The sequence below is a fragment of the Nipponia nippon genome, unplaced genomic scaffold (assembly GCF_047370975.1).
Source record: "Nipponia nippon isolate SJK-2023a ecotype South Korea unplaced genomic scaffold, ASM4737097v1 scaffold_15, whole genome shotgun sequence".
In the NCBI taxonomy this organism is placed as follows: Eukaryota; Metazoa; Chordata; class Aves; order Pelecaniformes; family Threskiornithidae; genus Nipponia; species Nipponia nippon.
This window is the reverse complement of record NW_028262331.1, coordinates 5,365,501-5,379,049: the sequence shown is the minus strand read 5'-3', so window position 1 is coordinate 5,379,049 and position 13,549 is coordinate 5,365,501. Positions and strand designations below refer to the sequence as shown.

The 13,549-nt window shown below is 42.2% G+C and overlaps 1 protein-coding gene across 3 annotated transcripts in view; it reads left to right on the top strand.

Annotated features, from left to right (window-relative positions):
- Positions 1–13,298, top strand: part of PITPNM3 (PITPNM family member 3) — a 146,769-nt gene extending 133,471 nt beyond the window's left edge. For all 3 annotated transcript variants that reach the window (XM_087751538.1, XM_087751537.1, XM_087751540.1), the window contains 8 exons: positions 1–149; positions 3,119–3,235; positions 4,564–4,680; positions 7,880–8,028; positions 9,880–10,029; positions 11,165–11,348; positions 11,750–11,878; positions 12,285–13,298. In XM_087751538.1, coding sequence (XP_087607664.1) covers positions 1–149; positions 3,119–3,235; positions 4,564–4,680; positions 7,880–8,028; positions 9,880–10,029; positions 11,165–11,348; positions 11,750–11,878; positions 12,285–12,593 — 1,304 coding nt within the window. In that variant the 3' untranslated portion in view covers positions 12,594–13,298. The remainder of the gene's footprint in view (positions 150–3,118; positions 3,236–4,563; positions 4,681–7,879; positions 8,029–9,879; positions 10,030–11,164; positions 11,349–11,749; positions 11,879–12,284) is intronic.
- The last annotated feature ends 251 nt before the right edge of the window (positions 13,299–13,549 follow it).

The following is a 13,549-nucleotide window of genomic DNA, read 5'->3' as shown; positions in this document are numbered from 1 at the left end:
TTACTGCAAAGTGGTGGGGAACAAAACGAATAGATTATGCCTTGTATTGTCCAGATGTGCTGACAGCCTTTCCGACTGTGGCCCTGCCACATCTCTTCCATGCCAGCTACTGGGAATCAACAGACGTTGTGGCCTTCATTTTAAGACAGGTCATTGATCTCTATTTTTTTCTCTGCAACGAATAACTTTTGAGATTGTTGATTGCATCTTCCAAGGGTATTCAGTCTTTTAATCTTTAGTTCTGTTAGATGGCTAACTGTGGTTGCATCACGTACAACTGGATGTAGGAATGACAGATGTGGATTTATTGGAGAGGTGAAGGGGACAGTGAGCCCACCATTAGCACTGCTGGCTGGTGTTCTTACTACTGACTCTGTGACTGGGAACAATGTGCTGTCATGCATACCTTACTCACCCCTCTCATGCCCCAGAGCAGTATAATCCTGTATTAGGTATTAATTTCCTTCTGTTTTTGAAGGAAAAGGCTATCTCCAGCCTTACTTAATTATGTATTTCCCTACTAAATATCAAACTATTAGCATACATCTGCTAATAAACCAGCAGTTTGAAAGTACTGCTCCCATAAGAAAATCAAGTCTCTCCTGTAACCTATACTAGAGTATTTTGAGGCATTGTGTGCACTGTCTCTTCAGAATTTATTTCAGAGTCATATGATGGGTCTCTTGTTCCTACTGTGTCAGTAACTAGGCAGCAGCTCGCAGTGACTTAGGGATAATGCAGTGCTCAGACCTCTGGAGAAAGTGGTGAGGCTGAGAAATCTCAGCTGGGGTGTAAAAAAAAAAAAAAAAAAAAGTGGTATTCAAGTGAAACCTGCAGGATAACTGGCCCTCCAACAACCCAAAGTGATCCTCACCCAAAAGCCAGTCGCAAGCAGTTTAATTTGGATTAACCCAAGAATCTGTGTGTTTTTACTCGATGATCTTAAGGGTCTTTTCCAACCTTAATGATTCTATGAAACAGCTGCTGCCAGGCAAACAGTGCAGAAAACTGCACAGTGACTTTTTGTCATTCCATCAGTTTGGCAGGTGTCGGTCTGCCCGCCTCTCTTGCAGCTCCTTTTAGGTGGTCTCAGAGTGTTAACTCCTTCCACCTCCTGCTCCCAGTGCTGGTGTCAATGATGTTGGTTCCCTGGAGGCTCGCCTGGTAGCTCCTGGGAATGGAAGCTCAGTGGCTGAGTTCCCTCCAGTCCAGAACTGCTGCCGAGTCGTGCTGTGTAGTTGTACCGAGCCCCCATCTTTATATGGTGGTCTGAGAGTGGAGTGTGGGGCAGACAATCTGGCTGGTAACCAGACCACTTCTGGGTTTTTGATTGCTGTTTTTAATTTATGAAATTCTAAGAGTCCTTCAACCTCTTGCTGTCCTTTCAGAGCATCCTTTAGTATATCTGATTCCAGTCAAAATGTAGCATTAAGCAATGCAGAATTTTAAAAGCTAGTTTAAAAAACTCTGTTTATAACTAGCGGCACCATAATCAAGGCAAAGCAAAAGTTGCTGAAGAGTTTTCCATGAACAAGAACAGTCTCCAGAACAGGACTCTCATTTGATTCTCATCCCAGAGTAGAGAAGAGGTTTCTACTGGAAGTGACAGGATGCAAATCCCTGTTTTTTCTGTTCAGGGGCTGTAAATAATTGTACATAGATGTTTCTCCTCTCCTTTGCTGCTCTCTCATAGCTCTTGTCATCTCGTCTTCTCTCTCAGGATGTTTTTTGCCTTGAACCCATCAGAACATTCTCCCATCTTTCCTTTCAAATGCCTCCCTGAGCCCAGTTGTCTGTTAGCAATCATTCCTGCTTTTTTCTACTTGTTACCTCTCTGCATTCGTATCAGGTTGCATTGTTGTGTCTTACCTAGCCTTGTATGTGTGTTACAGCTTTTAGAATTTGATAAGCCCTTCAAGCATTTGGAACGTGCCTGTAAAGCAATATGTGAACCTACAGCACAACATAAAGGACTGGTTAGTTCCAGCACAGTCTGGACATTCTGCCCTTGCTGGGGGTTCAGGTTAAGGCTAATGGCTCCTGAATGCCCTGTGGGCGCATCTATTTCCTGCACATGACCTCTGGTGAATAGAATTTATGCCAATTTGTTAAAAAACGCACTGACCTCTCAGCATTACTGTGATTTGTTGCAGGCCAACTGCTTTGCTAAGGCTGAGTGCCGCAAGATTTTACTCAAGGGACTTCACATGGGACATTTTCAAAGGGATTCTAGGCCACTCTTCCAGAGAGGGCACCACAGGGTGGAAAACTTTAGCACAGGAAACCAACTGTTCTACTTGAGTAATTTTCTGCTAGCTCGTGAAAGAGACAGACCAAGCTATTTCTTATTCAAAAAGAAGTAGCCTCACTTGATGATCCCAGGGTGCAACCCACAGATTTCAGTAAGACAGGGCTCGTGGTTTCAATTGAAACAGGGCATAACCCACAGATTCTGAAATCTGTGGGTTGTGTCCTGAAATCTGAGTTGGACATGCAGATTTCTTGGTAAGTGTGTGATATGTAGGTTGTAAGAATGTGTAGCTTGTATGACATATTAGGGTTCTGCATGTTCACAAGTTATAGTCCTCTTATCTTCAGATGTTACTAGCCACAAGCCAAATCCTGAGCTTATCACCTCCTGCAGTGGTGAGTAATATCCAAAAGGTGATAAGAACCATTCTGTCTGGGTATATATATAGAAAATCAATACAGATGGAGTCAGCAATCTGACCTCTGCCCCATAAAGGACATTAAAAAATACTTTTGTGGTCTTAAGCTGCTTTGCTGACTTTGCAGACCATGAGCAGAAAATGTGACTGTCGCTTGATACCATCCTAAAGTTTTCACCATTTTCTCTGGAAGAATGTGCAAGCTTTGTTGTCAATGGAAAAGCCGTTCAATAAGTACTTGAGATTCAGTGTTGGCCAACAGGGTGAAAGCAGTTTATTTATCTGTGCGGTTAATGTGAACGTATGGCCTGTACCTCTTTCTGCTTTCATTGTGCTTTTGGCTCTGCAGTGTCATTCAGCTGGGGCAGCAGTGTACTTTCCCTTTCTTTGCCAAGTACCAGGACTGCTCAGGCCACACACTGTTTGTTGAAATGTTAATATAATTTCAGGTGATGAGGTACGAAAATGTCAATTTCAAGGAAAATGACAACCTGGATCCAGCAACACTAAGTCCATCCAATCCACGAGAAAAATGGCTACGCAAAAGGACACATGTGAAATTGAGGGTAAGTGTAAATCTGAATATCTATGACAGCTATAGCACTTGGGTTTAGCAGCAATTTAAATGGAGTTTGATCTCCCAAAGCAGAAGTTTACATATCTGAATATTACTAAAGAGCTGAAAACTCCCAATGTAATCCAGAGGCAAACACATTAACAGTTAGGGAATAGGAACAATTTATTCTTGGTTTATCACTACATGTTGGGAGAAAGTATATTTCTTTCTTTAAATAACAGAGGGGCCTTAAGTTTCAGTTAAGCAAAGAGGTGGTTCTTCTATTTTCTTACGTGGTAGATGAATCTATAACTCAAGAAAAAAATATTTTCTTCATTCTTCAGATGCCACTTGAGTTAGAAACGTCAGTTAAGATGTGTGTGTCTCGCACATAATTGTGTGAATCTATGGCACCACTTGAAGTGAAAGATAATTGCCGTTCCCTTAAATGTTCTCTCTTGGCCACCTTGAGCGCTCTGACTAGAACGTCTATGCAGGAGCCCACCGTTACTGGAAACCTGGCTCCAGCTGAAACAGGAACACAGTTTTCAATGGTAAATGCAACAATGGTTTAACAAGATTTGATGGCAAGGTACTACTTGATTATTTACTGTGTGAAGGACAGGGTCAGACAAAACTGCCAGGGAGACCCTCCCATTGAGTCACAAGGTTCAGAGAGGACCCCCTTGCTTTCTAAACTCCTTCTCAGAGAGGAGTCTAGGTGCGGCTGGATCCAATCCTAGTCCCAGACTTGGTCAACAGTTTATGTCTAAAGGATTATATATACGCAATCAATCCTTTATATCACTTACCTAAGATTGCGAAGTTTAGCATGCTGTTAGTCACTTACTGAGGATCTGTTGTGGCAAGGAATCTCTCAGCCTCGAGGAGTAACCTTGAGAGGTGTCCCTACTCAAGGATCCTGGCCTGCAGCCCGCTGCTGTGCAGGAGAGCTCAAAGGGCTCTTGGGCTGCTCGCTATTTATGGGGGTAAGATGATTAACTCCTAGTCATATTTACATACCGACTGCATATGTTAGTTTCTTCCAAATTTGGCTTGAGTTGGACACTGACCAGCACTGTGGTTAGGAGGACACATGGCCATAAATTAGCCCTTGGCTGTTGTGGTGTTATCTGCCTCCCCCGAATCCACTTTGAGCTGGATGCATCCATCACAACCACCGCTGGTGATTATCGCTTGAGCACGCTTATGGGCGAGCACACCACCACAACTGTCCAGGACTGTGTTTCTGTGTCACTGCTCATAATAACGTAATAGAGACAGTAACCTCATTACAAAAGCAAATACTACCCTTCCCACCTCCTGTTCCTGTTTCAGAATGTGACTGCTAATCACCGAGCTAATGACGTCATTGCAGCAGAAGACGGTCCTCAGGTACTAGTTGGGCGCTTTATGTATGGGCCTCTGGACATGGTAGCTTTAACAGGTGAAAAGGTAAAGTCTGAGTAATCAATTTCCTTATTTTTGTGAACCAGCTTTTACTAGAAACAGTTGTTGAGTGTGACACACATGTATAGTACCAGAAAAAGCCTTACAGTGAGGGGAAGTATGTCACTAGTCCCCAGCACTTCAGCAAAAATATGCTGTAAGTGGGCTTTCCTGATAGCTGACCTTTTTCCCAGCTCTCATCTTTCTTACATGATGCTGGCCATCTCCCCTGGTTAATGATGAGTGTGCTGTGCAGTGATTTCTGAACCTGCCATCCGATTGTACCACCTACTGACAACAATTAACTTTTTGAGCAAGGAGGAAAAAGAATTTTAGAGTGGTTGGCAAATCACTAAAAGAAAAATGTATATCCTCCTATCCAGGTAAGACAACTAGATAACGGAATAGGCATTTCAGAGGCTAGGTGGCTGCTGTTTCTCTTATACATGGAAGAGTAAAGATTAGCTTTAGAATTTGAGTAGTAATGTGACACGATTGGAACTGTCACTCCTAAAGCTGCCTGCAGTAGCCAGGCTTACAGCTAACAAAGCCAAGCGTTACGTGAACACATTTGTTCATATTCACTGAGACTGTAAGAATTTTTGTGGAAATTAACAGAGCAATGCTGCTGAGCGGAGGGTGAAACTGAAGCGTGGAGGCTTCGCTTGGCCTGTTTTGTGGGTGCCCATTCTGCTAAGATGCAGCACTAACCTGATGCCTCCAGGGATCAGCCTGCTGACAGCATGCCGCCTTTGGAGTATATTTGCTAGTGCAAATGGCAGGGATGGATGTTTCTGGAACCATGTCTCTAATGCCCATGCTTCTGTCACAGCTGGGCTTTGTTAGTCAGCTCCACAAGGCATAAGTGATGTGCTGCTTCTAAGATTTTGTTGTAGAATTCAGCATACCTTGTGCTGATACACATTGAACTGTCAATATAAGCTATGGTTATATTTTTAAGATGATCGCTGCTTCGATCTTGTCCCATATGGCTTGGAAAAAAACTTAAAGCAAACCCATCACTTGAGTTTACATGCAAGAAAGGATCACAGGTTTTGTCTGATTTTTGAAGATTTTAATCACAGCCCTTTATTAGCTTTTATAAATTTCTTCAACCTGATCACGTTTTATTCATTGATAAGGTTCTTCTGGCACAAGGATGAACAGGGCACCAAAGGGGTTCATAGTGGTCCTATGAAGAACACTGAAATTGTATGGTTCCGAGGCTTAATAATTTCCTTTTTATGCCATTTCTCAAATGTAAGTGCAAAATATCAGTTAAATATATCTGAGTGTATTGGATTGTATCGAAGGTCTTCAGTTAGATCTACAGTCAGGAAGACTGCAGGTCAAAGCTGTGCCTGTAATGAATCTCCTGGCATGCGTTATTTGTGCCTATATCCTGGCAATGCCTCAGGTCGAAAGTGGGACACACAGAGTCTAATCTGCTCTGTCACATCACGGTGCTATCCTCAGCAGGTAGGAAATTTTCCTTGAACCTCATCTGCTTTGGGTGGCTCCTGTTGAGGCACAACAGAGTAGTGATCGTGGGGATGAGGCCATCTGGTCAAGACAAGGAGGCAGGAGCTTAAGCTTCTCTGAGAGTCTCTGCCAGTTGTATCCTCTCATGGGACTGGCCACCTAGGTAATCTCAGTCTCTTGACCTATTAGAAAATGTTAATTAACCTGAGGTGGGCTTGACATGCCCATGCCAGTTTTTACTGAGGCAAGGATGAGTCCTGGAGACTACCCTTGTTTTCCCAAGAATTCCTAAAATGGGCCTGTTGGGGTTTCTACAGGTTTGTAGACTGGATTCATTTTAGCCCTGGGTCTTTTACTGAGATGAATTTTGGTTGGTAAAAAGGATGACATATTCAGCGGTTTAGCATGCAAATGCAAACTAGGTTGAAGATACATTTCAGTGCTTTTCCTGAGGCCAGGTGTCTCTCTGGGATTTACTTAACCCATTATTTTCTGGGCATTATATTCTAATGTTTTTCCTCCCTACCTAGATTATTGTGTGCTGGCTGGTTGCCTTGAAGTCATATTCCCATTTCAGAAGGACAGGGATGAACAATAAGCTGCGTTTCTGCAGTGGTAAAACAGACTCATATTATGCTTGGGTATTGAATAGAATCCTGTCATTAAAATCTCTTGAAAGAAATTGCTAAGCAAAAACGTTAAAGACTTTAAAGAGGCAGTTGGCACACATCTGTGTTCAAACTGTGAATGCACTTTGAAGTCAAAAAGCAGAAGAAAGGAGTAAACCCATTGTTTGATCCTGGTAACGCTGCTGGTTCAGCAATACCTGTCATTTTTTCCCTTGCACCAAAGCTCATCCCTGAGAAAAATTCAGTTCTGAATTTCATGAGTTCAGAATAAATTTAGTGTTATTTATAGTTACCTCCCAATGTCATGTAACTTCATTATGTCCAAGAAGAGCATATCTGCCGTTATCAAGGATATCCACACAAACAGCGTGATCTTTTAAGCTGCTGACCAATCTTGTAGAGTATCTGGCTGCAAGTTGCGCACTGAAGAAGTCCACATAAACCTTGTGTGCCTAAGTTCTGTAAAAACTGAGTACAGAAGGAGAGCTTTGCAGATACCTCCTTCAGATTTACTGATGTACTTATTGCTAGAAAGTGCCAGTTCAAGTCAGACAAAGTATTTTGTACACTTTATGTTAATTTTGATTAAATATTTCAGTTGAAGAAAACCATATTGATGAAACCTTTTGGAAAAAAAAATCTTGATAATTTGAAGTGTTTAGGTTTTGCATTTGTAGGCAAGGTTATGATTTGAGAAAGATTTCATTTTGCTAATAACGAGAAGAAATTTTCCATTTTGTAGGTTTAGTATGCAAAAATGTAATATACACATGCAAGCTGAAATGATCTTTTTCCTAGTTTAGGGTTCCTGCCAAATTTCTGAGCTCTGTACCCTCATTTGACACCTGCAGTGCTAAGCTGAGTGCTTTAAATGATGAAGGCAATAAACTCTTGTACTGTGTGTTAGGAAGCATTTTCTAATTGAGATGACCCTCTGTGAAGTTTTTACTGAGTTTTGAAGTTCCTTCAAACTTCCTTGTAAGCTTTTAGTACAAGCCATAGTTGGAGATACTGATGTGGCCTAAGCTTGGCAGGCCTTGGAAATAGGGGGGGTGTTGCCTACACGTTAGATGACTGTTTTGTTGTTTTTGCAGGTTGATATCTTCATAATGACTGAGCCATCTTCGGGTAGGTGGGTGTACTTTGACACAGAGATATCCAACAGCAGTGGCCGGATATCCTACAACATACCCAAACAGAAGAGACTGAGAGTTGGTGTGTATCCCATCAAAATGGTGGTCAGGTAATAGCTCCAAGCTGGAAGTACAGCTGTGATGGGTTGTTGTGATCAGGAAGGCACCGAGGTGTGTAAGATTGAAGGGGGTGTGGAGGGAGATTTTGGTCAGTTCGTTATCTTTTCTTGGTCTTGTCACTGTGTTGTCAGCTTAAATTTGAAGCAGCGATCATCTGTTTACTGGCCAGTTTGGAGGTGCCCAGGCCAATGGGTTTATCCCTGCTGCAACACAAATCCTCAGTGCAACTCAATTTAGGAGCACTTGGTCTTGCAACATATGGGGACTGGATGACTGTAATCAGTCTTCTTGTGGCCAGAATGTATGACTTGGGATATTTTGCAGCCTGTTCATTGGGGAAAAGACTGCTGAAGGGTATAGCTTTGTGTTCTTCAGACTGATAAGAAGCTTTTCTTACAGAAATGAACAGTAGAGGAGGTACTGCCTTGCTCTCAGCCACCTGTTTATCTGTTGATACCAGGCCGATCAAAAGAGTTACCTGAATTCTGTACTCAAGACCACGCTTATTCTAAATTGGGGGAAAAAAACCCAAACCAAACCAAAAAAAATGCAGCACCTGAAAATAACAATTCATTGAAGTAAAATCAGTCAGCTCTCCTAGCTCTCCAGCATTTCTGAAAAATCTCTGTGCTAAGTAAAGCATGAAGAATGAAGATGTGTGAAATAAAATTTGTTAGCCTAGGTGCAGGACTGGGGTAGCTGTGCTTTTAAAAAATCTTACGTTTAACAAAAGTCCAGTTTGATTTAATACAGCGTTTTAGTTTAATATTGCACGTAGAATTAAATTGCCTACCCACTTAGGAAGTAGCTTTACAGCTTCCTTTGAATCCCTATGTTGGAGGCTAAATCAGTGGGATGAACGTAGCTGAAACAGAACGTGTTGTTACCCACCAGTTAACCAAGTCCAAAGTCAATTTACAGTCTTATGTAGTGCTAATTGAGGAGGAGGAAATGTTCTACCTCAGTGTAATAGAAGAGGCAATCAATTGAAGAAAAGAGAGTTAATTAAAAAGGAATTAAGGTGTATTCAGAAGCTAAGCTCCCATGGGCTTTTAGACTGCAGGAGTAAGTTTCAAACAGGAGTGAAAAAAATTGTCCTGTCTTTGCTCATTAAGCAGTGCACACATATTGTAAGAATCTTCATCACCAGATATAAATTTCTAGATCATACAATAATCATCTTTCTAAAGGAAAGAAGATACGGTCTTCAGATTACATTTTTTAGGGAACGTGAGGTCATGGGATGGTAAAAGCTTTGTGCTTTAGTAGTGTCTTAATGTCCCTTCTGCTTTATTAGTGTCTTAAGACCTCTTGGGGAAAATACATCCTGAGGGGAAGGATCTGTGTAAGTACATGCCAATAAAAGGTGCATATCTATTCTTCCCTTGTAATTTCTAATAATTTGCCAGTAACTGTGGACTGCCAGAAGGAAAAAGTAGCTGACTTCTACGTGCTATGTGTGTATGTACGTGTGCGTGTGCATACATATATAGAGCATTCGTGTCTTAGATGTGTACATATATAGACAGATAGCATGTTTGAGTAGTAGTTTGAGTGCTTCAGGCTGGTGGTTGGGTTTTTTTTTTTCCTAGTTCTTTTAGGTATGTATACACGTGGGATTTCTTATTAAAGTCAGCTTCCAAATTTCTCTTTGGAAAGCTGTTTCCTAAAAGGGTAAGTTTTAATTGCCCTATATAGGACTGAAATCAGAAGCCCTATTTGACAGCAATTTTTGAAGCCGTAGATCCAGACAGATCTGATTTCAGGTCTTAACTAGGACGTGCAGAAATTCCATTCTGGCATTTTGCTTTTTAAATGTGTTTCTTGCTTTGACCCTCCAGAGGGGACCAGAGCAGTGCCGCCAGTTACCTGACTGTGCTTCCCCGAGGAATGGAATGCGTTGTGTTCAGCATTGATGGTTCGTTTGCAGCAAGCGTTTCGATTATGGGAAGTGACCCCAAAGTCCGAGCGGGGGCCGTTGATGTTGTCAGGTGGGTGAGGTTTGCACACTTCACTTTTGAAATCTCCGACTTTTTCCTGCTTGAACACAATAGGAAGGAAGAGGGACAGAATAGGATTTTTTTTGCTAAATAAACAACAATTCTTTAAAGGCCAGGATTCTTTGCAGATCATAGAATCATAGAATCATTAAGTTTGGAAAAGACCCTTAAGATCATCGAGTCCAACTGTTAACTTATCACTACCAAGTCCACCACTAAATCATGTCCCTAAGCACCACGTCTACCCGGCTTTTAAATACCTCCAGGGATGGGGACCCAGCCACTCCCCTGGGCAGCCTGGGCCAGGGCCTGACAGCCCTTTTCCGTGAAGAAGTTTTTCCTAATATCCAACCTAAACCTCCCCTGGCACAGCTTGAGGCCGTTTCCTCTCGTCCTAAGATATATTTGTATATTTGCCTGGACATCAGCTCTGCCTGATTTTCAGAGGAATCTTAGAATGCTTAGAATGTTTACTTTGAAATTTGTAGTTTAAGTTGCCTAAAGATTACACGTTGTTTCTTGGGAATACGGCCTTAAAGTGTGTGCAGTGAGTTAATAGTGATTCCATGTGTTACCATGATTAGCAAAGAGTGTATTTTGTGTTTCACTAATTTCAAATAAGGACATACATCTACTTCAGAAATGTCAAGTCCTGTGAATGCAAGAGCATTTTTTGGAGGAAAAATTAAAAGGCCTTTTAATCCATCCTTGCAAGTCTGTTACTGTCGCACTGGACAGAATACAGCTCTCATTTTGGAACTTGCATGGGAATGGAGGGATGTCAATTTTCAAGGGTTTCCGCTCCTTACAGCTGAAATGGCAGGAAAACTCGTTAAAGATTTCAAGTGTAGCAAGGCCTATTCTAAATAAATTTTTAAATAGCTGTCATATTTTATATAGCGTTTCGTATAAGAATCTCTCTTGCTTCCTTCCGTCTCCCTCAAGATGTAGACATTATGACTTAATTTCTCGATTGGAGCAGCGACTTAGGCATGCTGCTTTCCACTTGTTGAAAGATAACGTCCGACTTCTAACTGGGTCTGTGCTGAGCAAAGAAATGCTGACCTGACCTGTGGGTATTGTTTCCCTTTCTGCACCTACGTAATTTACCTGCTGTTTCTGACAGGCATTGGCAGGACCTGGGATATCTGATTATCTATATTACGGGCCGTCCAGATATGCAAAAACAGCGTGTGGTTTCATGGTTGTCTCAACACAACTTCCCACAAGGGATGATCTTCTTCTCAGATGGACTTGTTCATGACCCACTGCGACAAAAGACCATTTTTCTCCGGAATCTCATGCAAGAGGTACTAGAAACATGTTTATAGCCTTAAAACCTTTTTCCAGAGAATGTCATTCATTGAAGTTAGAGATCTCCCTTCCTTTTGAACAGTAAATCTCACTGGCCATCACAGTCTTTTTGCCATTCCTCATTTCTTTTCTCACTTTTTAAAGAGCAAGGAAGGCTGATAAAACATCCAAAGCAGCCTCCTGACATGACAAATAAATAAATGAACTGCTTGTTCTTTCCTGTGTACATATCCGTAGTTCTTGCTGGCATGCGGGCAGACAGATTTAGCTTTCTGCGGTTTACAGAATGAGGTTGTTAACAATGAACTCATCTGCTGCTTCATTGCAAAACAAGTGCCATCCTTGTAGTGCATGGTGTTCAGTAGAGTGGTCACTTTGGAAGTAATATTTGTTTCAGTGCCACATCAAAATCTGTGCTGCATACGGTTCCATGAAGGATATTTCTGTGTACAATGTCTTGGCTCTGTCGCCATCCCAGATCTACATAGTTGGACGATCAACAAAGAAATACCAGGCGCAGTGTCAAGTAAGTAACTCTCGCTCCTCAGTCAGGACGTCCTCGGGGGAACACGGAAAGGCAGGCGTGCGAATGCATGCGCAGACACGCACACACAAATCCATAGAAAAGATAAGAGCAGAGACAGTGTTTCAGAGAAAGAAGGGCAGTTTTCATTTCAGATGAGGCATTTTCTGGCAGGGTAAATAGTAAAGAGAATCGAGTGGTCTTTGGTTGTACCTGCAAGTGCATGCATCGCATATTGCTGAATGACAAAATGGAACAGGGCGCTGAAAAAAGAAGTGAGGGGAGAGGAGTATTAGTACTCTGTAGGTATCTGACTGGGATGCCAAAGATAGGAACTTAATTCCTCGCAGAGCGCTTAGGTCGAGGCAGCAGTTAATCTGTCACTCCCTCTCTTTCCTTCCTATTTCAGTTCCTCAGTGAAGGTTATGCAGCCCACTTGGCCTCGCTGGAGTTCAGTCTCCATTCACGACCCAAAAAGAACAACTCTCGGATGATCTTGAGAAAAGGCAGCTTTGGCCTCCACTCCCAACCCGAGTTTTTGCGCAAGAGAAACCACCTCCGCAGGACTATGTCTGTACAGCAACCCGACCCACCTTCTTCCAACCCCAAGCCAGAGCGTGCCCAGAGCCAGCCCGAGTCAGACAAAGATCACGACAGGCATTTGCCCTCCATTGCTTGGGTTCGAGGTGGAGTTCACAAATTTGAATCTGTCCCCTAGGAAGCTTGGGAATATAGATCTTGGGTGCACCCCATTAAACTTGTAGGCATGCCTCAAAGATAATAGTTAGGCAGCTTCAAACTAAGAGATATAGAGGGGAACCTGTACCTCGGAGTCTTCCCTGCTCTGGAATCTGCCTTCTTACACCAACTGGGGAACTTCCAGTTTGTTCCTCTTGACATGTTTATTGGGAAATTTTAAAATGATCTAAAACTATCGCAAGTGCTTATAACAGCAAAGCAACAGGGAATATCTTTGGTTATTTTTTCCAACAGATATAATAAAATGTGCAATAAGAGAAAAAGCTGTAACAGGCTGATTACTCAGAAGAAGGATTGTGGTATCAGCTAACCAGCTGCACCCAAAAGAGTATAAACAGTAGGTCCCATAGGTTACAGAGAAGGTTTACACTTCAAATGTTAAGTAGTTGTATCTGTTTCCACTTCACTTTCGATAAAGCGATACGCTTGCAAGGGAAGCAGAGGTGGGAACTACGATAATGGGTGGTCAGGATTTGTACAGCAAGATGCTTTTTGGGTGCCTTAAACCCAAGATTTCCTTTCAGCTTACACTGTTGGTCAGCAGGCCCCAACATGGGCACTCGTGTTCGTGTGAGGTGCTGGACATCAAGTAAATGGGAGAACTCCACTTATGAACCAAATCATAAAAACTTCATGTTAGAAATAAATGTCTGCCAAGTTTGAAGCAGTTAGTGTTGCTGTATACAAAGTAATGTGCAAGTGTACAAAGAACATTGTTTTGTGGAACTTGGTGACTGTGCAAAATGTGTGGACTGCTCCGAGTAAGGAGGTGGCTCTGACCATCTCAGTCCGAGGGAGGGATCCTAAGATGGTAAGCTAAAGGGAGCCCTTTTACTAAGGGATCCGCAAACTTCAGAGCAATCACTTTTTTCATTATTCTAACTAGAATCTTTAAACTGGAGGAGAAAAAAAGCA